Genomic DNA, 27,087 nt, shown 5'->3' with positions numbered 1-27,087 from the left:
GATTGATGAGCTGTCGGGGGAAAGCCGCCGACTGGAACGCATCATCCTCTTCTTCATTAGACACTCCAATAGTACATCTCCTCTTCTTCACGCACATACAAACAACAAACTCGTGGAGAGAGATCCTAATTTAGCTCGAGCTGTGAGCCGCCTCTGTGCGGTTGTGATGGAAGACAAACCCTTCAAACAGCGATGGCTTCAAACAGCTGATTGTTGCACAAAGATCTAGGGGTGTGCATCTCCCCTGCCTCTGATTTTTTTTGTGCTCACAAAAGAGGGATCAAGAGGCGCAGAGGAGCCAGAAGAGAGGAAGAAGAGGGATGGATGTGGAACAAGGCTGGAGAGAGGCAGGGGAGGGGAGGGAAGAGGAAAGGAGAGAAAGAGAGAGACAGATGCAGCCAATGCGCAGCGCGGCATCTTGAAAGAGCGAGAGAGGAGAGAGAGAGAGGAGAGGGGAGGGAGAGGGAGCAGAGGAGTGCGAGTCAGGCACTGGCAGTTGCTCTTCGGCTGAAGAATAATGTGTGTCGTGCATCGCTATGATGCTGTCGGATCCGAGAAGCTGGTACGTGTGAGCTGGTTTTGAGACTCTCTTGTACACGTGCAGCCGATTGTCCCTTGGCTGGAGGAAGAGGGAGGAGGAGGGCGCATCAGGTTCGTGTCCATTCTTGCGTGCTGCATCTGGACCCCAGCGGCAGGGAGTGTGGGGGGGCACTAGGGCCAGGCGGCTGGCCGGGGGACAACATGAGCGTTCCGCTCCTGAAGATTGGCGCGGTGCTCAGCACCATGGCCATGGTCACCAACTGGATGTCCCAGACGCTGCCCTCGCTGGTGGGGCTCAACGGAACCACCATCTCCCGTGCAGGCACCTCGGAAAGGATCGTCAGTGTGCGTAACCCTCTACTTTTCCTGTCTGTTTATCTCTCGGTGTGTCTGTTTGCTCATCCGAATAAGCCAATAAGTCAGGACCTTTTGTGTTAAAGAGTAGTTACACTCCTCTGTGGTTGCAATCCTCAGAGATTTGCTAGACAGGCTTTTAGAGGGATTTTCAGGGTGAGAGGCAGCTAAATTGAATGTGCGTCTGGCTTTGGGGGTTGGTTACAGAGGAATTGATGGCTGCCGTGGGTGAATGATTCTCAGTGGGAGATGATAGACGAGGAAGTTATACCCGGTGAGATTCATGACTCCTGCGAGGATATCCTCACTTGGCAGGGGGAGAGGAGTTAAGTGCATCATGACTGATGTTCAGGTCAAATAGAGACAGGGAGCCAGGATTGTCTCCATGAGGCAGTGTCTCGTCTGCTGGAGTTGATGGTCCTCCTGAGAAATGATGTTAGACTTTAATAGCATTTGAGCCAACTCTTTTCTTCCAAAGAGGCACCATTTCTCTCTTTCCCACTCCCTCATGCTCTGTTTTTTAATCAAATCCACTGTACTTTTTCGTGAGAACTGTGCACTTTGTTTCTGTCCATAACAGAATTAAGTGCCTTGTGGGACAGAGGCCGAGCCTTTGGCACTGTCAAAGCTGTCACATTTAAAGTAAAACACAGAAAGAGAAGAACAAAATCAAAGTATGACTCTAGAGCTAAGCACCTTGTTATATCTTAGAAGGTTGTTAAGTAAGCAATGGCTGAAATTTAAACCTTCACAGTTCTGCCAGCATGCGAGTAATTATATTGCATGTGTGAGTGTGTATGCTTTTGTCGGGTATTGAAAAATGGGACCAGGTGTGAGTAGGTGGAAGAGGGTGGATGGAGAGTGAGATGTGATTCCTGTAACATTTTCTGGATCATTAATGTTGAGAGACCGCCTGGGGTATCTGCTGTGTAGTATATGAGCATCTGCCCCTCAATAAAAGCTTTGGCCAGCGTAGCTTATGGCCAGGGACGACATTCCATCTGGATGAGAGAGGAGACGCTGTAGGGGTCGTTTGGGTCGGTCAGGATGCCTACACTGATTTCCATCTGTTTTAGAAGAGGAGTCTGCAGAAACTGTCTATCACAGCTTTGTCTAACTCGTTCACACTTGCTTTGGAAGACTGTTACTACTCACCACAAGCTAAAAGCTGTAGGGATGGAGGTTCCTTTTCTGTAGAGCTGTGTGGAATTCTATAGAAACTCTACAGTCAATGCCAACACTGCTTCATATCAAGCCAGATTATTCATCTAGTCATGTGCTTGTGTGCACCCAATGATCACACCATAAAATGGTCCACTTCAAGTACTATACATCCAAATTGGCTCCCTTTCAATTAATGAATGTAAATTTAAATTGAATCAGAATAACAGGATGAGAAATTTACTGAACTGCAATTCTGTGAAATTAAGCGGTCTTTCACTCTGATCTAACTATCATTCTACCTTCAAAAACTTCAATGTTTTTAAACTTGTTTTCAAAATATACCAACCAGCCATCAAAGTTTTATCTTGACAAACTGTGTTTTAAGTTAAAGTTAAAAAGTAAAAAATTTTAATAATAGTATTATTATAATAATATAATATAATAATTATAATTATTATATAATTATAATAATAATTGTAATATTATAATAATATTAATAATATTAATAAGTTAATATAATAATATGAATAAGTTAAAAATTATAGTCATGCGAACTTCAGGAATTTCAATTCATTTTAATTTACACTTGTTTACAATCAAATTTGAACTGCAATTCTGCATCCTGCTTGCTACTTTGATTCAAATTTCATTCCAATTTGCACCAATTGGCATTTAAAAGGCATTCTCAATTCAGGGCTTAACGCTACACAAATCGACAGCTCAGGTTAAGGTGCAAGCTCCATAAATTTGATAATGCATGTATTAAATAGTTGCAAAGTGGAAACTACTGGAAAATGAGCCAAAATTGTTCAGGACAATTATTTATTTAGCTAAAGTGACACCCATTGAAGCTCCTCTATCGGTAGTCATCATTACCCAAAATACATTAGCATTTGTGAACTCCCCCGTATCTCATTTCAAGCAATCACTTTAAAACATTGCCTCACTTCACCTCAAGGAAAAACCAAGGGGAAATTAGCATACGTAAAAAACAATCTTCCCTGAAGCGAAGGCCTTCATTTTTAGATTTGAGGCATTAGACAGATGTTACTCTCATGCCGGGGACTAATTTATTCTCTGTGATAAGTGTGAACCCATCCAAAGCGATCTGGCTTTGTAAAGACTCAAAATCTAATCTCAAAAGCAGCTTGCTCTCAGTCAGAAAGAGAGATGCATCCCTCTGTTCTTGAGATGAGGTGATGATCATGTGAAATGAGCTGCAGAATGGAGGTGTGGTCTGTGAACCAGAGTAACTGATAGACTCGTAGCAGGCTGCAGGGAAGTCCTTTCTTCTCTTCAAAACAACTTATCGTCCATGCTGCCATGATGATCTAGGACACACATGACTGTCCAGTCTACCGTCATGTCAGTGCTGCACGTTAAGTGTGCCGTATTCCATCAGCTCTGAGCAACAATCACACTGCGCTTCACTTGCTCTTTTTGCCCTTCTCAGCTCAGCTGCTAATTCATGTGAACTCGTCACGTGTAAAGATCGTCACTACACTTAGAGATGAAGTGTGCAATTTCTCCGCTACTAGTCACACCAAACAGAATTTTAAAAAATGCTTTCTCACTTTTCCCACTGCCGATTCTGTCCTACCCTAATTTTATCCCAATATTCAAACAGGTAGTCTCACCCCCAATTCATGGAGTTGTTTAAACATGAAGCTGGTGTCAAAGGGATAGTTCACCCAAAAATCAAAATGACACCATCCTCAAACCATTCTAGGTGTATATGACTTTATTTCAGATGAATACATTCTGAGTTACATTAAAAGATGTCCTGTCTATTCCAAGCTTTATAATGGCAGTGAATGGGGTCGAGATTTTGAAGCCTAAAAAAGTGTTCATCCATCATAAAAGTACTCCACATGGCTCCAGGGGGTTAACTCTTTCCCCACCAAACACAGAATTTTCCGTTATTCATGAGACAACACTTCCCTGCCAAACACAGAAATTTCTGGGTTTCTGTGTTTTCACTTTTATATGCTAGGAGGCGCTATTAATTATCTCCTGATTGAGACTAGAAAGTGTAGATCAAAAACAAAGACCAGGAAGATGCAGAAACGAGCGATCTTATATGTAAGAATATGCATATGAAAAATAATGCAATCATCAACACTAACCGCATATAAATGAAAACTGCCTAATGTTACAGAGTGAAATGTCAGTCCAGAAAATGGTTAAGGCCTGTGCAAGCTTTGGGAGTACTGATGGAAGCCATCTACTGCCTCTTTGCTTTGATAATATTACTGAATATGATCCAGATGTAGTATTTGATAATGCAGTTTTTTTTCCCCATCTTTTTGCTCAAAATGTTACATTTTTATGAAACCTACCTACATTCAAGTTTTGATAAATAAAAAAAAAAAAAACATTGCATGTTCAGATATTCATACAACAAACAAATTTTAGTGAAAATCAGCAAAAACGCTGGTGGTGGCTGGCAACTTTTTTCAAAAAAGCTGGCACAGGGGTGGCTGGGTTTCAAAATCTCGACCCCTACACCTAGGATGGCTTGAAGGTGAGATACTCTGAAATTTTGTGAAAAATCAACACAAAGTCACATTTTTTAGAAAGTTAATTTACAAATTACTTGTCATTTAAGTTACACTTCACCTATAAGAATGAAAAAACTCATGTAGGTAAGGAAACTACCTTTACATATGCACAGCAAGAGCAGCAGAGCTGCACAGAAGCAAGTATACAGGAATTTATTAATATCACAGTGATTGCTGGATAAAGATTTTGTTCCATGTATGTGTGTAGGCAGATGTGTGTGGCAAATACTGCTGGTTCAGGGGTGAGTCTGACACTAACTGTCTCCGCGATTATAAGAAATAAATGAGAAGCGAGTGAGAAGCCGTAGGACAATTTGCAGCAAACGTGTAATGAACACAAACGCTTAACAAAGCCACATGCCCATGTGGCTGATATCAGCCACTGTTTCTCATTTTCTTGGGACCAAAATATTAAAGGAACGTCATGGAAACCGATATGCATAAATAAGCACCAGAAACAACATTCTGCTAAACTCTACTGACTCTTTGGGAATTAGAAACATGGAGCTTTGGATTTTTTCTTTTTTTCGTTGGAGCGGCTCAGATCTGTCTGTTATGAAAGCACCAAAACACATCTCTGCTCAGCTGTTGCTGCCCACCAGGGATCTCTAAATGAGAAAGTGAGGTTGAACCACTTTGGCTGCTGCCACCACCACACACACACACACACAGATGACAACGTTGAGATTTACAGCCTTAGAAGGGACATCTAATCAGACTCACCTTAGTCTTCACGTTTATTTACTCTTTCTGGGCTGAAAGAAAAGGTCAAAGTGTTGCTGATAAGCCTCGTTAGCCCACGTTGGTAGATGCTGTTACCATCGGACTGTGAAAAGCACATTTTTCCATTTGCGGTCCTTCAAAATGAGCTGTGTATTTTGACTACAGTTGATTTTAATAAAGTCAGTGTTTGGCCAGTGCACAATTTTGATTTGGAGTGCTCTTAAAAGCATATAATGGAGCATATAATGGATAATGAATATTTTTTTCCACTCTGCTGCCTTTGTTTTGGGACTGTGTTTGTTACTGTGGTGAATCAGCCAATCAGCGTTGGCATGACATAATTTGCTGCAGCCCTAGAGTCATTATGTACAGATCAGTTGATTAGCTTAAAAAGTTATGTGGTCCAATAAGCTAAGATGGCAGCCCAGCATCTGCCCTTCGGATGAATTTAAATGCTAATGTCTAATAGGTTTCTCAATGTAATATAAACCTCATGGTTCCACCTCAGAAAGGTGCTAATTAACAGGAAACTACTCTTGATGTCTGTAAATCATGTTGACACCAGACCACAATAGTCCCTTGACTGGCACCTTTGCAGATATGAGGAAGCAGGATCGTATTGGAGTGGAAGCTCTTCCAACATTTCATTCACATTATCAATACCATACTCAAAATTGCTAGCTGAATCCTTTATTTTCAGAGGAAGAAGCAGGACAATCTTGTAGGAAATTGCACCTGTAGTATATTGAGCATCTAAATGCTCTCAGAGGGCAAACGGATTAATATCTCGTTCGCCAGTTTTATGGTGCTCTATTTTTGTGTCTTAGAGCTTAGAGAGGGAACACTAGCAACTGTGTGTATGCAGGACATTCATGTTCATTTGCATCAGCATCTGTGCTTTACAAGAGTACTGGATATTTAAAGTTGTTCATGAGTGTTATGAAAGTTTGCTATGATAGAAGAAGTGCTCGGAGTCATGGCAGAAGCGCACATCCATGTTTTAGAGTGGAGACAGATGCCAGTGTTGGACTTTAGGGTAATATGTAATCACAAAGCTCCACTCCAAAGCCTTATGCTGATAAAAAAAGAGAGACAGAGAAAGAGAATGGAAAAAAAAAGGTCAGAAAAACGAAAACACACTAAAGGACATCTAAGGAGAAAAATAAGGCAATTTTCTCTCTCCTTGTTACTGTGGAAACCCAGGTTCACAGAGCACCAATAAAGGTCTTTCTGTAGAAAACAACTCGTGGCCATCTCCCACACACTTTTTATGAAAGTTGTAATAGACTTCCTGTCACTTTCATGAAATGGAGCCTACAGATTTACGATCTCATTTACGCCCAGACTACAGTGCTGAGCTCAGAGCTCGGTCTAATGAAAACCACCCTAGGTTCAAACCCACAGACGTCTCGGGGGCCAAGCGGGCCTCTGTAATTGGTTAATCTTTTCCGTAATGTGTTAATAGTGACCTCGAAGTAAAGGCCAGCCGGAGATCACGATCAGAAGTGGCAACGGTGAGTGAGAGGAAGCCCAGAGTGGGGAGGTGACCCGAACTTCCTGCTCTCAGTGCCTATTGATCACTTTCCGTTTTCGCAATTGGACGTCAATACCTGGGTGGCTTCTCCTCAGTAGGGAGTGTTTGGGATGTGTGTCATGAGCCGGGGCTGAAGATCAGACTGCGGGATCGAGGCTGGTAAAGGTCGAGCAGTGTGTGTGGCTCACAATGAGGGCTGGGCACGTAATGGAGCTGGTGTCAGGCTTTGGCAGCAGTTCGGCTGAGAAAGAAACTGCCACTCTGAAATTAGACCTCGGCATCTTCGCCCTCAGCAGCTCTCTGCTTTCACTTGGTCCTGTCACTCTCTCTCTTTCTGTTTTTTTTTTGTTTTTGTTTTTCTCTCTGTGTTTCTGTCCCTCCCGCTCACACAAACACTAGCTGCAGCATCTTGTTATCAATTGCCCTCACACCAGGTTCTCTCCTCCTTTGATCTGGTGTTCTGGATTTCTTGGCGAAGCTATCAGTGTGCTCTTCTCCATGCCTTTCACTTGACATTTTTGTGTTGGAGAATAAAGGAGATGTTGGTTAAGTGAGCTTGGACCTGTGGGACATCAGTTTAGGCTCTCAACTTGCCGATTATTCCTCTGTGGTGCCTAGGACACCATTCAGCCTTGATGTCATCCCTACTGAGTGAAATGTGCCAAATTGATTTCTGATCTCCTATCAGTCTTTGCTCTTAATGCTGCTCTTATCCTTGTAATGGCTCAGAGCTCAAAACAAATTTAGGCTCTCACACAGCGCTCTGACCAGGTGCAACAAAACAGCTTTCCAGTGAAAATAAATCTTGCTGCTCACTAAAAATGGAGCACAATGTGACAAACAGGGCCACAATTAATGATTAGTGAAAGTGAAAGTGACGTGACATTCAGCCAAGTATGGTGACCCATACTCAGAATTAGTGCTCTGCATTTAACCCATCCGAAGTGCACACACACAGAGCAGTGAACACACACACACACTGTGAACACACACCCGGAGCAGTGGGCAGCCATTTTATGGCAGTTGGGGGTTCGATGCCTTGCTCAAGGGCACCTAAGTCATGGTATTGAAGGTGGAGAGAGAAACTGTACATGCACTCCCCCCATCCACAATTCCTTCGAACCGGCAGGAATTGTGGATGGGGGGGGAGTGCATGTAATGAATAATCGGTTATTTATTAATCTGTTGAATATTAATTTGATTAATCGATTAATCTGAAAAATCCAAACATTATTAGAATTTTTACATTCTAAATCTAAAACTAAGTGCCAATCATTCAAAAGAAGTTAAAATCACTAAATTAAAAATGATAAACTAGTATGAGGAACACACTTATTTACTCATCAGAACATACAATAGTAATTATATTCAATGTATAGTCCATTACAATAGTCCCTTTACTGTGTCAACGCTTATGACAATTTTTTAACTTGCATATAATTTATAACAATAAATATTTCAGCGCAATATATATTGTGTTCTGTTTAGTCTGCTTATGAAGCATTTAAAAGGGACATAACACACACAGTTTCTCATGTTAACCTTGAGTACCTATAGAGTAGTACTGCATATTTCATATCTCGGAAGAGTTTGAATCATGACCGGGATCTTTTATCGCTGGGACAGCTCCATCTTTCAGTATCAAACGATGTGCAAATCCAGGGCCGAATAAAATATTCATCACCAAAATGACAGGAACCCATAAACACTTGTGAAACTCTGTTGCTGCCCCGGAAAATTAAACTGCATCCACTGTTCATGTAACGTTGGGTTCTTTGGAAAGCTGAACAAGGTTATATTTCCCTCACATCCAAAAACACACTGCTTTAGAGACATCTATCTTGAGCAAGTCCTGTGTAGCGCTGCAGATGATGTTGATGGGCGTGCTCTTGCTCTTGCTCTCGCTCTGGGGTGCGTTTCCCAAACATAACTGTGGTCACTATTAGTAACTATGTTCCTTAGTTACTAATATAGTTAAATAACAGGTCGATGTGTGTGTCTGCGCACTTTTCTGGGAGAAATGCCCATACACTTCATCTGCCCTTCATGATGAAGGTCCATGCTTGAAAAAAAAAAACTTTCCGAAACTTATACAAACCTGAAAGGAGTGCATAAAATACAGCATTACTCTGTCATATGTCCAAATTGTTTTTTGAAACTTTGCACATGTTTAGAATGAGAATTCAACTCTTTAACCGTGTAGATTACACTGACTGCATGAAACAGAATTACACCGCCTCCTCCCTCTTTAATATAAAACATTCTCATGTTTTGGGCAACTTAGATTGTGCAGTTTTCCCGTAGCAGCTTGGTCTTTGTCCTCCACTATTTACCAGATGCATTTTGTCAATAGAAATGCATTTTTTCTTTTATATTGCTGTATAGTGACATGACCAATGGACGTTTTCCTTGCATATTACACAGACACAATTTGATTTGTTTGCAATTATTTTTATTTTCAGCTGTTAATTACAACTGATAATTGATTTTATCATTGCATTACAAAATCCCCCAAAATAACCGGAGTGCCTTTGTAGAAATGCTCTAATACTGCCTTCAAGTGCACATGAGAAATTTATAGAGTTGGGCGTTGGGCTATTGTGACTTGTCACACATTCTAGTTAGAAACAACACCGAAGTAGCCTAAAGAAAACAGGCTAACAATTAACCCAACTATCTAAATTCTAAATTATGAAGACTACACATTTCTATTACTTATGCATAGCATACAAATGATTTATTGCATGATGTATTATGCATATTATAGATTAGTACATAGACATATTATGTATATAATAAATTAGTGTTTCCACCATGTTTCAAATTGAAATGCAACCCTCAATGTCACAACCCAGCCACTCGTGTATCATCTGGAATTCCGAGTTTCCCACCCGTAAATGGGACTTGCACGGTCATTCATGTGCACGAAACTTGTAATTACGATATTTCAGACTACACTTGAAGAGCTGTCAGCCGCATAATTGCTGTCAGCCATGATTAATTTATTCCACAAGTGACTGAATCCACTAATAGAGGTGAAAGTGAGTCATGTGATTCAACATGGCCGCCCCTTGAGGTGACCCGCTTAATGTAGAATAAAACTGCTTTTATTAGGCATTATCTCATGTAAGTGTATATGATTGTAAGTGTATATGATTTTTAACTAGCTACTATTCATTTCTATTAATTACTGAGTATCCAGGGATTTTGAACCAATGTGATTTGACTGCAGACAGGGTCTTCCCTGCTCAATGCGACAGAAATAGAAACCAAGCAGCTGATAAAATGTCTTGCTCATCACTTATCATGACCCCGGCAGGTTAGGACAACAACTAAAATGAACATAGAAAGCATACCATATATTGCTTTCTGCTTTATCATGTCGCACCTGGTTAGGATACACAACATATGATCAGCAACTCATTCACTCGCTCGTCTTCTTAAATGCCAGGAAACAGACTGCGCACTACTGACAGAGTAATCTGATCATTTGCAGGCTGTTAAATGCAAATGAGAAGTAAAAAAAAAACAGATGCATGCGGATACACTCACACTGCCATTTACGGATGACAGCTCAACCATTACTAATTAAACCGTGGCTCATTTCATCTGACCTGTTTGTTCATAAATAACTGGCCTATTCCATAACACGCACCCTCATACAATACAGACGCTGGAGAGGAAGATCTGAATAAGGACGAGATGCTACACCTATCTGTGAGTGAAATGGGGTGTGTGTGTTTGTGTTTCTGTGCCCCCCGTTCTCTACTCTGCCATTAGCAGTAGATGAGAGGAAATTACAGCAGAATGAATTGGTGGGTGGTAATGAGTCCAGGGGTGATTCTAATCAATTCTTAAATTAAAACTCAACATTTATGCAACATTAATGAACAGAAAGCATATTTATGTGATAGCGCAACTCCCCATTGGCCTCCTGGCGCATGTGTTCCACCCGTCAGATGGGCACATGTGCCGCACCGATGTTTAACATGTGAGGTGCATGTACCACACCAAAGATTGATGAAGGGGCTGCGGGCTGCAGATTGCCGTATAGATTGAGCCAGAGCTCGACGCTAACCATATCTGACATGCTCAGACACTAAGCCGCAAGTCTGTCAGGACGGGAATGAGACTGATGAAGAAATGTTAGGGTGGTAATACACTCCAAGAGCGCATTCTTTCAGGCCAGGGTGAGACCCGCTTGGGCTAGTCTCACATCGGCTACGAGTGGTCAGTGGAGCGGGCCGTGTCTCGGAGACTAACTGGCAGACCTGTCTGTGCTCATCTCACAGAGAAGGCTGGATTTCTGTATCAGCTCACCTGGGAAAATTCCATCCAGGATGGCAGTGCATTTTCAGCGAGTGTTTGATGATAGTAACACGTAGCACAGAAAATCTCTGCTAATGGAAGTGGGGACCCTGCTAGATTTGACAGTAGCTGAATGCCAGACTGGACAGGAAAATGGCCATTTATAACAGTATGTGGCATTCTTATGCAAATCAACATGTACTGTACAAGCAAGAGGTTAGACAAACAGAAGGAACGAGGCTAATGACTTTGAGCTAGACCAAACTTATCAAATCTGAGTGTGAATCTGAACCACTGGGAACCGTGTATGTGTGTGTTGAGCATCAGCAATTGTATGTGTGTCTGTCTCTCATGCCTTCAGGCTTTGCAAGCACCTTCACCGGAATGAGATGGGAGACTTTATGTGTGTCATAATCTACTGGGTCAAAAAAAAAAAAAAAAAAAACAGTTTGGTGTATTTTTAGACCTTTAATTTTTAATGTCATTTCATCGTGTTGACATTGTGTTCTGTTTCTTTTGAGAGAGAGAGAAAGCTAGGTTGTTAATCCCAGTGTTAGGTAGCCTATGCTGCCTAAACGAAAATGTGCTCAAGGGGAGAGACAGAGATGGAGAATAAATTGGAGAAATGGATGCCGAGAGAGAAATGTTCTCAAGCCAGAATTAATCAAAACAACAATCAATGTTTTGCCTGCATCTTCAGATTCAACAAACCATTCAAATTGAAAAGACAAGCGCCATTAGATGGTTCAAATGAATTGCAGCTCCACCACGAATGATTACAGACCTTCAAAGGGATCAAAAATTTGCACGTTACTTGACTAATAAAGAATTCAAGTCGAACGAAACTCAACTGACAGTCAAAATGCAAAAATCCAGAAGGCTTGATGGAATCAGAGTTGTTTTTTAAGGGAGCATAGCGCTTCCATTAGACACAAGCAGAGGATGAAACATGGCTTTGCTGTTTGCCAAAATAAAAATCACTTAAAGTTGTTTTTCCTCAAACAAAATCTCTGTGATGCTTAAAGAGAAACTCATCAGAGAAACTCATAAAATGATAAAACTGCACTTCAACATAAAAGGCAGCAAAATATGTAAATTATCAAGTAGATTTTTTTTAGCATAATAATTGTTACAGTTTTTTTTATTTCACTATTTCACAACAGCATGTCATCATTCATAAAGCCATAAACTGTCCCGTCAAAATGAAAAACATGCAACAATGAATGCAAGTCACTCCAGACATAACAGTATTATTTTCTGTAAAACTGCTTTGATACAAAGTGTATTGTGAAAAGAGGTATACAAATAAATTTGACTTGAATAACATCCATTGTGATCATTTGTATTTGTGAAACCTGTATTCTTTATTGCCTCTGCACCTAAATTTGCAAATCGATTTTGATTTTGTGAAATTACATTTGCCTGGCAGGCTAATAAAGCATTATTGAGTTGAATTGCCGTAATCTGAATTAAATTGAGTGAGCGAGAGAGTGAGAGATTGCTCAGGGACAAACAGAGCTGAAGATACAGGAAAAAGGGACAGATGAGAACGATAGGAAGGTGAGAAGAGGACATATTGTAAAGGAAAAGGAGTGATGTGGAGGGGGTGTGATGTGGAAGGAGACAGAAAGAGAGCAGAGAATGGCAGGGATTGGCAGGGGTGACAGGATGTGACAGTGAGCTCATGGGGCGGCTACTGCTTTACTCTCCAATCACATAGTCTCTCTGTCCACTCGGCCCTTTAATCTGATCAGGGAAGTGTGGGGAGAGAGAGGGTGAAGCGTGAGAGTGAAAAACACAGAAGAGGGTAGGAGAGAATGAAAACGGGAAGGTTAGAGCAGAAGGAGACATTTTATTGCTGCTCTTTTTTCTTGTAAATGCTATTTATCTTTAATGACATCCTCTATTGTTCTTTTCCAATCTGGCTTTATTCTTCATTTAGTCTTAAAGGATATTCTTTAAAACATAGACCTGCTAAATTTTGGCTAAACAGTTAATCACAACTAAATATAATTATTTATCATGATTTTTTTTCATTTCATTTTTTTTTTTTTTTAACATTTCATCAGATTTATTGCACTTTCACATATGCACAAATCAAGAGAATGTCAGCTTGCATGTTTTGCTTGCAGATTTATTTACAGCAAACCACGTGAAAGAAAACAGACTGGCTGTATTACGTTTTTATTTGAGCAGAATATCTCAACAGAGATGGCTAAACTCCAAATTGTTTGCCAGTGTTTTTAGCTTATCTGGGCTTTTTCTGTAAAGTAGAGTGAGCATGTTGCACATGGTTGCCAGGTTGGGAAGATTAAGTAAACAGAAAGCAAAAAAAATGATAAAAATCATTGATTTATGGAAAAAGCTCTGATTGGGGGTAAACTATTGAAATCTGGCAACCACAACAATGAAAGCCTGTGGAGGCTTGTTACCAATGCAAGATAACACAAATGCCAAATTAAAATACAGTTCTCAGGATAAATAGCCAGTGGGCAAATGTTACAGATGATTATGCTTAATAAATCGAGAGAGAAGCAGAAATCGTGATCACGATTGAAATTTATTGTGCAGTCACAGTAAAACCTGAAATAATGCACCAGCTTCATAAACATACCTAATTGTGTTCACTACAAGTTAAGCTCAATCAAAGGCATTTGTGTTCATGTTGATTACCACATCCATTAATTTCCACTTGTCCTTCCTGGGCTACAGTGAGGCACTTAGTGTAAAATTAAAGTGTAAAATGGGGCCAGTCAGCATACAATAAAATATTCAATAATATTGCCGCAGGAGATAAACAATGATTTAAGTTTTAAAAATTGCTTTCTAATTGTGTTTTTCCAATTTTACAACTTTGTTGCCAAGCCAACACCATAAACCAAACTGTAAAAATTATTTATACAGCTTTATAGCTCAATTAATACACATTCTTAACAGAATTAATGTAAGTGCCTTTATACAACTATAAGCTTTACATTTCTGTAGTTTGCCAAAATTGTCCCCATTTACTATAAATGAATACCTCTCTATCACCTTTTTTAAAGAAAAGTATGAAAGGTTAATATTCAATATTACTCCACAAATCTTGAGTTTAAATTGTTGCTATTCTATTAATGAATAAGCAGAAAGGTTTGTGTGAGCTTTAGTGTTAAAGTATGGATTGAAACCCCTATAGAAGTCGATGGAAAGTCCCCACTATAATCTATAATAAAAAGCAAACATCTCTGTGTGTGTATGTGTGTGCATTTGAGCCTATGCATTGTTTCAAGACATCCATCTCCTGACTCCACCCCCCATGAAAAAGCAGCTTTATCGATCCAAAGCAGCTCTGTTTCCTCCAAGTGTCTAAGCTTATGAAAACGTCCTCCTCTCAAAGATGCCACATTCTATTCATTCTATCCACTTTGCTCTGTCTCTCCATGCATCTTTCGCTATCTCTCTTTTTTCATCTCTCCATGTCTTTTTCTATGTAGGCCCTGTATCCGAGCCCAGAGGAGGGCTGGCAGATCTACAGCTCGGCACAGGATGCAGATGGGAAATGTATCTGCACAGTTGTGGCTCCGGCACAGAACATGTGTAATCGAGACCCACGCAGCAGACAGCTCCGTCAGCTTATGGAAAAGGTGACAGTCGTCTCTTACATTCACAATAACCTAAAGGACACACGCTTGTCAAGAGCAAATCCTAGTTGAGTAATATTTTGTACATATATTTCGCAGTCATTAAACATGGATCCCAAACATTGCATAATACTGTTCCCCATTAGAGAAAGTTTGTGAAAGTACATGATGCAAACAACCGCCTAAAAGAGGACACGTCCTAAATACTGCTGTGAAATTGGATTCATTCTGCTGAGCCGTTAGGATGTTTTTTTTTTTTTTTTTGTACTAATCGTGCTCATTAGACTAAGACCAGGCAAAGAACAACTGAAAAAAAATTGTAAAGTACATCCTAAATCAGGAAATGGAGCACTCAATGCACAGGGCTTTACTAAAAGCCTCAGATTCACATAGAGAGCCTGTTTGAGAGCAGAAAAATGAAAATTAGCCTCCACATGTGAGTAAATGATGACAGAATGTCTTTCAAAGTCTGTGTGATACATTTCTTTCATCTGTGGAACACAAAAGACTCTATTAAACCCGACTGACCACATACTGACTTGGTGTGAAGTAAAAAGGAAAGAGATGGAAAGCCCTGTTAAAAAGACTATCTTAGGTTAGCATGCATTTCTATGCTGGTTCAGACTGGATTTTGCTGGCAAGTGGTGATTTTGTGCTGGTCTGTTTGGTGGAACTCAACCTGGTTAACATAGCTGATGAAGCTGGTCAACAAGTTGCAGTATCCAATGCGCAATATACTGTAACGTCGTTCTTTTCCATATGTAGTGTGAGGGAGAGAATTTGAAATATAAAAAGAAATCAAGGAGAGAGAGAGAGAGAGAGAGAGAGGGGGGGAGAGAGATGTTTTGCTATAGAGAAACGGCTGGGTATTGAGTCTGCTGATATGCACAGTTCAATCGATTGGCAGTTAAATGCAGAGTGTCACCATGAATAGAGTGTTAGACTCTCAGCCAGTTGACTGGCCCCCATTTCCTCCTTCTTCACCAAGCCCTCAGTGGTTTCCAGCCTCATCTGTGAACAGCAGCCCATTAAGAACCACACGTCCCCATCAACATCACGCTCACTGAATCAGAGAGAGCTTTGGAATCCCACTACAATGGGAAGCAGCGGTTTGACTAAATAATGAGCACAGCTGATGGAGGCAGAGATGAAGAGAGAAGCAGAGAAATAGAGGCTGAAATTAAAGCAGTTTGGAGAGGGATTCCTGAGAAGACAAATTTGGGACTCCAGACAGAGTGAGTCAATAAGGCACATGAATCACAGTCAAGCCAATCTACCACATTATAACTCTGCCTCAAATTCTGCCACAAACTCTGCCTTACAGGAATAGTTCACCCAAAAATGATATTTCTGCCATCATTTAATTGGCCCTAATGTCATATGAAACTGTATATTAAGACACATTTTGAAGAACGCCTCAGCTGTTTTTGTCTGTATTATGAAAGTCATTGGGGTCCAAAACTTTTAAGCTCCAAAAAAGGAGAGCATTGGGTTAGCAGTGGTAGAGCATTGGGTTAGCAGCGCAAATGGTCGTGGGTTCAATTCCCAGGGAATGAACTGTAAGTCGCTTTGGATAAAAGTGTCTGCTAAATGTAAGTGTAATAAAAATGGTTAAGTCACTTGTCCAGATGTTGTTGATGTTTGAAATGTGTCACCATATTTGTTGTGATTGGGAATAAAGGATCAATCTGTTTATCATACAAAGTAGGGCTGCACAATTAATCAAAATTAAATCGCAATAAATCTTTGAGCCTTAAAAGGCAACAAATCGCTATTAGGCAGAAGCTGCGATTGTCAAGTGTATCTTTCACTGAAGCACGGTTCTGTGATCAGCAGAAATCTCCATCCAAAGGCCACAGGGCGATCTCGCGCTGAAAATCCAAATAAGCCCCGAAGAAGAAATTATCTCTGGAGCTGAATGAACAGAAGATTTAACTACTTTCATTGATTCAACGTGACTAATAAACACACGACTACGGAAATATACGGTTTATCTGAGTTCTTATTAAAATTTTCATCATAATAAAGTATATCTATAATGAAATGCTCATCGACATAGCCTTTAACACTGCTAAGAATATTTATTTTAAACACTCGACTGACCTTATGAAGTGAATTTAGAGTTTGGAGTGATACTTTTTACAGCTTGAAAGTTTTGTACCCCACTGACCTCACTGTAATACTATCCTACTGTAATATTATCCTCATTTGTAAGTCACATTGGATAAAAACATCTGCTAAATGACTAAATGGAAATGAAATACTGTATGGACAGAAACAGCTGAAATATCTGCAAAATATCATAAATTACATTACATTAAATTACAATTTTGAGAGTTAATTTCTTTTGTGAACTATCCGTTTATATCCTGCACAATCTATCTTAAAGGAATAGTTCATCCAAAACTTTAAACTGTATAATTTTCTCACCACCATGTTGCTCCAAACTATTTCTTATGAAAAACGTTAAAGATGAATTTTTAAAGAATTTTTCAGCTGTTCATCGGAGTCCAAAGCTTTCAAGCTCCAAAAAGGACATAAAGGTCGCATGAAATGAATACATTTGACTCAATTGCTATTTTGTCTTCTGAAGTGATACAATCTCTTTGTATGATAAACAGTTCAAAATTTATTCACTCATAAAACAAATCAAAGCATCAATTGACATAAACGTGTACACAAATTAAAGTGTAACTTCAACTAACATCAAGGTTTAATGGTTCTTAATGTCATGTGACCAAGATATTTGATTTTTGCCTTGCCATATTTAATGTCATCTGCGTATATATACTGTACATTGACCAATGTTTTGATTTGATTTGAGAGTGAATAAAGAATCAATCTGTTTATCAGAATGACTGTGATCCTTTTTAGAGTTTTCGACCCCACGACTTTCACAATACTGTATGGACAGAAACAGCTGAGACTTCAAAATATCTTCCTTTGTGTTCTGCAGAAGTATTACAGTCATAAAAAAAAAAACAGGAACAGCAGCATGGGCAGTAAATGATGACAGAATTTTCATTTTTGAGTGAACTATCTCTTTAAATCCTGCCACAAATGCTATCTTAAATCCTGCCTTGCCCCTCTGTAAGGGTCTAAACACCTTATCTACACTGGTACGGCAACACAACTCAACCACTCAGACAATAAAATGTGTGTGTGGCTATGCCAGCAGCTGTGAGGCACTAATGCTCCTGCCTAATAAAACGCAGACTAATGAGGACACCTGGGTCAGTCCTTCTCTGAGAGAGATGTGTTCAGAATTAAACTACCACCACCCAGCCTCTTGTTGTGTGCGAGAGCGTGTATCTGCTCAGTCCTCCTGAGCAGTTAGCGACATGCATAACAAACAATAACTGAATGTAGAGTGAATATGTGATCCCACCTAACCCTTGCCCAAGTCTAAACATCCACAATCCTCAACGCTAAGTGTGACCATTGGGTCTGACAGCTATGCAGATCAGCTAATTAGACAAGAGCCCTCATGCACATCAGTGTGGACATGAGGAGAATACCAGCATGCAATCCGTGTCCTTTTTGATTCTCTTAAGAGCAGCCAGGAGGAGGGTGTGTGAATGTGTATGTGTGTGTATGCGGCCTTTGGGAGTATGTGGGAGTATATTGGAGCTAGTAAGGTGTGTGTGCTGATCAGCAATCACGTTCCCATCGCCTGTGTGTTGATGTGGGCAAGATGCTCAGTGGGTGGTCTGAATATGTAGGATGGCTGATTTGAACTACAACAAATTGAAGGAGTCATACTGTTGTGTCCTCAAAAAACATGCCCTGATGCATCACACTGTTTTGACTTTGTGTTTTGTGGTATTTAACAGGTTCAGAATATCACTCAATCCATGGAAGTGCTAGATCTGAGGACGTACAGAGACCTGCAGTACGTGAGGGACACAGAGAACCTAATGAAAACAGTGGATGGCAAACTGAAGACTGCCTCTGAAAATCCACGCAGCCTCAACCCCAAAAGTTTTCAGGTACTGAAGTGTGTGCCATTACTTCTCACAATGCCTACACCCCCCCACCGCACCATGTTTACTTCAGAGCCTTGTCATTGTTATTAAAATATGTTTCAGTTTGAGTAGAAAAAGGAGAACTTACAGAGATTTCAGGAGACTATTCTTAAATGTATGTAGGTAAGGGGTCAATCAGTCAATAAAAAAGTTCAAAACTAAAAGGATTTTAATTTTTTTTACATTTATTAATTTTTAAAATTAAGCAAAAATATCAGAGCAAACGAACAACTGGCTTGATGCTGGATTCACCCCCTATCCGGGTCATGGCACCAGTGCAACCAGTTCCACTTGGCCTGTTCCAAGCAAGGCTCGAACCCGGTGACAGCCAGCATGAGAGGCGGGTGTGCTAACAAAGAAACAGCCATTAACATCAGTTGAAAGTGCGCCTCTAGTGGTCAGGGGAGTAAGTTTACTCCACAGCCTTAAACCAGCTGGACTCCATCAGATTCACCCCCTATCCGGGTCATGGCACCAGTGCAACCGGTTCCACTTGGCCTGTTCCAAGAAATGCTCGAATCTGGTGACAGCCAGCATTAGAGGCGGCTGTGCTAACAAAGAAACAGCCTTTAACATCAGTCGAAAGTGCATCTCTTGTTGTCAGGAGAGTAAGTTTACTCCACAGTCTTCACCAGCTGGACTCGCTTAGATTCAGCCCCTATTCGGGTCTTGGCACCAGTGCAAACAGTTCCGCTTGGCCCATTCTGAGCAAGGCTTGAACCCGGTGACAGACAGCATGGGAGGTGAGCTCACTAAAAAGGACACTAAAGTACAGCCTTTAGCAGCCAGTCTCTAGTACATTACCCATTGAATAATAATTAGGTAACATGACTGGAGATTGAGCAACATCAGTGCATGCTAAATAGCATTCACAGGCTCTGTATTTATATATGGTGACATCACAGCCTGCCCACCTCCAGACGCTCTACTCTAAAACTCTTTCCGGCGCCTCTGCCCCTACATGAAATAGACACTGACACTAACCTTCAATACCTCTGATTTTTGTGCTTAATTGAGACAAACCAAAAGGTCCTTTGAGAGAATTCAAATACACCTCAATTATTTATACCTAGAACTTGGAACATGTTCCAGTGAGGAGTGTGTGTGTACGTGCATACAAAAGGTTATGTTTTTTTTTTCAGCTAGCTGCTGCTTTCCCAAAGGCTAAGATTCAGACCCGTTTATCATTAAAGCTTTTTATCCCTTGAATACGAGAGTGTGCTTGTAGCCCTGCACGATCTCAGAATAGTAGAAGGACTCACTACCAATATACAGAGGACTAAATGGAAGAGCACACTTTAAGATAAATAACATGTAGCCGTCTGCTAAAGAGAGCGGAATGGAAGCCACAGACACTCCTCCCAAGGATATCACTATTATTCCAGATGTACCAAAACCACTTACCCATCCACCCCACTCTGCTGCGGTGTGTCATCTATCCAAACGCTGCATAGAAAATTATTCCAAAATGTTCCAGAAATCATTCCTCATTTATCGATACATGTTCAAAGCACCATAATCTCCCCCCTTCTCTCTCCTGGAACTGTGAAAAATTTGTGAGATGTGCCAGTGTTAAGAGCATTATTTCAAAGAGTGGGAGTCTCAAAGCCCGGCATTATTTCGGCTAGGCTTCTGATGAATGTGGAGAGCTCAAAGTCGCCTATGGCAGGGCGGGAGATTAACGAGACTAAATTTTTGTGTCTCGGAACAGGAAAATTAGATTTATGATGTGGCGCCGCAGGGCTGAGAGCAGCTCCATCACCAGATTTACGATAAACTTTAACAAGGAGGAAAGAGCCCCTCCTGTGGAGAGCATGCTTTATTGATACACCTGCTGTTCAGACCCCCTTTATTGATATACCACAGCCTATGCCAGACCTGCCAGTCTGCATGGGTGCAGTAACTGATTGCCCACACTGAGCTGAGATCAGCCCACAAGTTTTAGCTCTTTCGTATACACTTGGTCACGCCGAGGTGGAGAGCTGACAGCGCTCTGATGAGTGGGCCTGTGTCACTACGTCGGATAAGCAGTAGATTGTGAGAGATTGCAAATGCATGAAATCAATATTTGGTTCTCAGGTGAGGATGCATTCGGATCCGGGGCAGGAGACCGGTCATGTGAGATGAAATATTGGAGATGAACGTGGTGAATAGTTAATAAGAGCCCATGCAAATTCCCCAAAATCTGTGAGAGGGAGATTAACGTTTCTCATCTTTCCTAACCACCATTTCACACCTTCCTTCCTTCCGTTTACCTCAGGAGTTAAAGGACAAGGTTACTCAGCTGCTTCCCCTGCTGCCAGTGCTGGAACAATACAAGGCAGATGCAAGAATGATCCTTCGCCTGAGGGAGGAGGTGAGGAATCTGTCTCTGGTACTAATGGCAATTCAAGAGGAGATGGGAGCCTATGACTACGAGGAGCTCAGGCAGCGAGTGCTACTGCTGGAGACTCGCTTGCACTCCTGCATGCAGAAACTCGGTAAGACATTTAGCAGCAGTGGGTTTGAGTTGATTTTAATAATCAAGAAAAGGCAGCAACCAATCTATTGACTGTGGACACACAGTATGTGACCTATTACAGCAAGAAAATAGACAGAATTTGTACTTGTTGGATTCTCAGTGCAGGATCCATTTTACATGATTATTTGTGGAGTTATTTTAGAGCAGCTGCAGTAATTTACTTTTAAATGTAAAAGCAAAAGTAAAGTAGACATGCCTGATGGTCGGGGAGACCACATTAGACCCAATTAAGTCAAAATGTGCTTGCTGTCCAATTACATAAGTAATTTAATGTTAGAACATTAAAAACAGCCAGCAAGCAGGCCTCAAACTGAAATGCCCAAAGTATTTTTGGCTGAAAGAGTAATTGGCTTTCAGATGCATGATGAGACAAGCTCATGTTCTACTTAGGGTGAAACTGATGACTTCACAAGAAAATCCAAAATGATGATATAACGGATATTCATCCTGCTCCATAAATGTCACTTTTGGCACTTTAATGCTGACTGGTTCACTGGAGTTCCGCTGAAGTCGTTGTTCATAGTGCCCCCTGTGTTTTATCACCAGGTTGTGGGAAGCTAACTGGTGTCAGTAACCCCATCACCGTACGTGCTTCAGGGTCAAGGTTCGGCTCATGGATGACTGACACAATGATCCCCAGCTCCGATAATAGGGTAAGATTGACCGCACTGCACTCCATCACTGCCACTGCTATGATGAGCCGCCTCTCCCTGGAGACACACACAAACCACACAAACACACACACACACACATTGTGAATGAGTCAGTGTTTTGGTACAGTGAAGCTGCTCCTCAGCGGTGAGAGCTGAGTCACTGATGGATGGCTCTTCCACCATTTTTCTCCGTCCCACCCTCTCTTTCCTTCTCTATCATGTTCATACTCTCTCTCCCACCTTCATTCTTCTCTCAGTCCTTACGTCTCCCGTCAAAGCCACAGTCCTCATATTAATTACTCCATCAGGGGGTTGGGTATTAACAACTTGTTTAGGCAAATGTTTCACCAATCAATGCCAGGTATTACTAGCAGCCATAGCCATCCTCAGGGGGGAGACAAATGGGAATGCGTCCTGGGCCCAGTGATGAAAGCCAGAGTTACCCAACCCTGTTCCTGGGGGCACACCAAAACTACACATTTTCAAACTTGTCCTAATCAAGCATACCAGATTCAACTCATTAGAAGAGGCTCAGAGTCCAGAAATGGATATGTCAGATTAGGGTTGGGTGATATACTGGTAGACACAATTAACCGGTAGAAATTTGTTAACAGGTAGAATTCTGGACTATGGTCTCTATCGCGGTTGCTCACATGATGTTGCTGTGCTGTGTGGTCATGAAAACTTATTACGCTATATACACACACTGTTTCTAAACACTGTCAAAGAGACGCACACATGTGAAGAGCGTGTTCATAGAGCGGGGGAGAATTGAAGAGTTTTTGCCACTTTATAGGCCTTGAACTGGTAAATACACACATTCAAGTGTCAAAATACCTGTCTTTGCAAGTATCCTCATAAGCACAGTAGGTCTCAAGTGAAAGCCAACAGCTGAGAAAGAAAACACATGTGTAACAGTATTTTAGATCTGGGCAGCTCTTAAAGTGACAGCAGTCTAATATTCTTGCTGTCTGTCATTAATGTTAATAAAACAACAAATTTGAAAATATCTCTCACTGCTCTTGACTAAATCACTTTTTTATTACTATATTGTGACATATATTGTTACTGTAAAAATAAAATGACTCATATCGTGATATAAGCAATAAGTGAGATATGCAAAATGTGTCCTGTCAGTGTGCCTCCAGGAACAGGGTTGGAAAACACTTTATGTTGTAATCTGCTAACTGGGTCCTTTTGCGAGAGGACCTACCGAATATTGTCCATGGGCTACATTAGTTTTAGCAACAGCCCTGTCAATCTCAGTGGAGAACAGGTTTTGAAGAATTGAATAAATTGGCTCTTTTTAAATTCATGAGTGTGCAACTAAAAAGGAACTGGAATGGCAGGTAGAGGAATTCAAATACATTCCACAAAGGTAATCTATCTACTGTTCCCTCTGTCCAGTCTTAAAATTTCCACTATAGAAGGACTGACATGGAAAGGACAACAAGCAATGATCATCAATTATTCTGTTTAAAGGGGCAAGTCGAAAGTTCAGTTATACAGTCCTTTATCTTTGGATTTAATGATCACATAACTGACCAATATCAATCACGATCACGAAATATTGATCACGTAAACTGACAAATAAATCACCGCAATCAAGATAATGGTCATATCAATCCGACAGGCATCTGATCATTCACTGTCCCTAGATTTACAATGTCACACACACAGCATTGCAGGTTAATCTAGTAAAGATTTGGACTCCAGCACCCAAAGCACAACATATGCCATTCTTCTCAGAAGGGAACACAGAGGCGGAGATAGGCAGGCCACAGTGTGACCACAGCTCCACTCACCAATCTACAGGGACTCGTTTAGCCCACAGAGGAAATGCTATACTTAATGTTCCAATTATGCTGCCTGTCCAGAAGTCACCTGCTCTCCTCCTCTCCAGTCACCATGCAGCCCCACAGTAGCCTAAAAATAAAAATGCACCGCATCTCTCTGTGGAATGAGAAATGGAGGAAGAGGCAGTGAGGGAGACTGCAGGAGGGAGGGAGGGAGGAAGGAGGAGAGGAGGCAAAAGATAGCAGGGGAGCGTTAAATCCTCAGAGGGGCTTCATTATGCAGGAGAAAGAACATAATAACCATCCTAAATAAGCTGACTGTCTGAAGTTTCATTACGATGTGTTAATAAATAGTGCACAGCACATGGCTTGGTAAAGATGGGGACACAGCATGGCTGTTGTGTGCCTGATAGATACTTCAGCCTCATACAGTGACGGCGAGTAACGAGAAGAGAAATGAAGAGAGATGGAGAACTGCTAACAGGATTGATTTCCTGTGAATGTGGAGTGGAAAAGGGCAGGGAACAACTGCTGCAGCTGAGTGCAGAGCACATACAGCATCTCCACTCCCACACAGAGAGAAGATCAATAGATTTGACAACACACACACACATACACACCTAGACTGTGCACAGTGAGAGTCACCGCTGGTTACACAGGAAGAAAGGCTCTGCTGTCACTCTCTCAAAAGTAAGTCAGGAGATGGCGTCTCTTTTGATGTTCTGTACTTTCATCCAGGTATATGCTCTTTCTACTCCATTCTCGGCACAAAAATCTCAGCTTTCATTTCTAAACTGATTCCTCCTTCTACTTACAAAGGGGTCAAAAAGTCCACTAGTGAAAATGCTTCTATTTTGCAATCTTGCAAAATTGCAATTTGATTTTTTTTTTTTTTTTTTTTTTGTAATTCAAATGTTTTAATATCCTGTGTGTGCCCATTTAGCTTTAATGTCACCAGCACTCAAGCTGCATGAATGACGTTTATGTAAAAATCAATCCTCCAGCATGATTTGAAAATAATAATAATAAAAAACATCTTTAATGGAAATGGAAACATGAGTGATGAGTGTTTTTATACAAAGGAGTTCACACGGTCATGAAACATTGATTAGTGACTAAAAATGTCTTTTTTTTCACATTTGGCTAGACACTTTCATCCAAATTTCATGAAGCAAATTTTTTATTTATTTTTTATTTCTATTATTTTTCTATTTAGTTTAGATTTTTTAAAATTGTTTTACTTTTAGGTTTCAGAGATTACTAATTTGTGTTTTTCATTTTAGCTTCAGTATTTTAGGGCTACCACAGTTAAGCAGTATGTTTTTTTTTTTTTTTTTTTTTTTTTAATGTGTTGTATTTCTCAAATTAGTTTAATTTCAGTTAATTAATTTCAGTTTCTTTGAGTATACTTTTTATTTTTATTCTGTTACCAAAAATATCTTATTTTTAATGTAAATAACACTGCATATAATAATACTGTGGTATATACATATTAGGGATGTCCATCTCCGTAACTGATGCACGATGCACAATGCACAATCTCAAAACATAGCCAACGATACCCTTATTACGATGCAGTGCAATCCGATGTTGATTCAATTCAACACAATGTGATTCAATGCAACACGATGCAATGGAAAAAATATGATGCACCCCTCGGTCTCCATAGTGCTGTAAATTGTCACATTCATGTAGCAGCAGTGGTGATGAGAGAATGTGCTTGAGAAACAGTTTAGAGAGGAGAAATCAATCTACATATAAAATATTGGTCACAAATTATTGGTCACTTTCTAAATAATAAAAGTTAGAAATGATGCATCACGATACAAATGCCAACTTATATCTAATGCACACTTTTTTAAATTGATGCATTGCATTGTTAAATTTTATGCCAATGCACCGATGTGAATTTTACCATCCTTAATACATACGTATGCATTTTAACTATTTGATGCATTCCCTGGGAATCAAACCTATGACCTGCACCGTGCTTCTACAATTTGGACTGTGCTGTATGTTTATTTTTTTCTTTGTTTGTATCATGCATTTTACATTTGTACTGTATGTCTTATTCTGTCTCAGGTGTGGTCAATGGACGGTTACTTTAAGGGACGTCGTGTGCTGGAGTACCGCACAATGAACGACTTCATGAAAGGCCAGAACTTTGTGCAGCATCTCCTGCCACACCCTTGGGCTGGTACGGGTCACGTGGTCTACAACGGCTCCCTCTACTACAACAAATACCAGAGTAACATCCTCATCAAGTACCACTTCCGATCCCGAAGCATCCTGGTGCAGCGCAGCCTTAGCGGCGCGGGCTACAACAACACCTTTCCCTACTCCTGGGGGGGATCGTCCGACATCGACCTCATGGCTGATGAGAATGGGCTATGGGCCGTCTACACCACCATTCCCAATGCTGGAAACATCGTCATTAGCCGTCTGGAGCCACAAAGCCTGGAAGTGCTTCAAACGTGGGACACAGGCTTCCCTAAACGGAGCGCCGGCGAGTCGTTCATGATCTGTGGCACGCTCTACGTCACCAACTCCCACCTGGCCGGTGCTAAGATCTACTTCGCATATTACACCAACACCTCAACCTATGAGTACACAGACATCCCCTTCCATAACCAATACTCCCACATTTCCATGATGGACTACAACCCCCGAGAAAGAGTGCTCTACACTTGGAACAACGGACATCAAGTCCTCTACAACGTCACATTGTTCCAGGTCATCAAAACAGCTGAGGACTAGGTCACACAGACCTTACAAACACATTTGCTTACACACAAATGTACACACACTGATATGCCCACACACATATACGCACACATTTATGTGGAGGAGGACATGACTAAAGCTTAGACTTTTTTTACTGCATTCCAAACTTCATAGAGTGATATTATTCATCTAATGTTCTGAGGAGAGCAAGATTGGTACTGGTACATAAACTGAGCCTTTATTTTCTTTCCTGTGATGATTCAGCATGAGTACTTTCTTTTTATTTGTGGAAAAAGAATAAATAAACATTAAACTTTACCATTATCAAGTTTCACCTTTTTCTTTCCCCCCGCCCAATGCCGATGGTTAATAATAGCCACATTCTGTAGTGAAAAGTTTGAGTAAATGCTTGTAAACGCTGAGTATTCTTTGTGAAATCTTTTACAAAGCCTTTTTCTAAACTCCAGCTGTAATATAACTAGAGATGTGCCGCAGCAGGATGAGCCAAGCCCCTCTTGACTGCCTCAGGAAGTGAATCCAGCTCCTGTTGGGTGTCAGCCATCC

The 27,087-nt window shown here is 40.8% G+C and overlaps 1 protein-coding gene across 2 annotated transcripts in view; it reads left to right on the top strand.

Moving 5' to 3' along the window:
• olfm2a (olfactomedin 2a) overlaps positions 1 to 26,847 on the top strand; it is a 61,565-nt gene extending 34,718 nt beyond the window's left edge. Inside the window, exons 1-6 of one of the 2 annotated variants that reach the window (XM_042719739.1) lie at positions 492 to 885; positions 14,658 to 14,807; positions 18,638 to 18,793; positions 21,090 to 21,309; positions 21,897 to 22,003; positions 25,882 to 26,847. In XM_042719739.1, the coding sequence (XP_042575673.1) occupies positions 742 to 885; positions 14,658 to 14,807; positions 18,638 to 18,793; positions 21,090 to 21,309; positions 21,897 to 22,003; positions 25,882 to 26,556 (1,452 nt within the window). In that variant the 5' untranslated portion in view covers positions 492 to 741 and the 3' untranslated portion in view covers positions 26,557 to 26,847. Of the gene's footprint in view, positions 1 to 491; positions 886 to 14,657; positions 14,808 to 18,637; positions 18,794 to 21,089; positions 21,310 to 21,896; positions 22,004 to 25,881 lie in introns of those variants that run through there. The other variant, XM_042719740.1, reaches the window with a different exon arrangement.
• Positions 26,848 to 27,087: the final 240 nt, after the last annotated feature.

The sequence above is a fragment of the Cyprinus carpio genome, chromosome B3 (assembly GCF_018340385.1).
Source record: "Cyprinus carpio isolate SPL01 chromosome B3, ASM1834038v1, whole genome shotgun sequence".
Lineage (NCBI taxonomy): Eukaryota > Metazoa > Chordata > Actinopteri > Cypriniformes > Cyprinidae > Cyprinus > Cyprinus carpio.
Note: the sequence above shows the minus strand (reverse complement) of the source record. Positions and strands in the feature narration are given on the sequence as shown.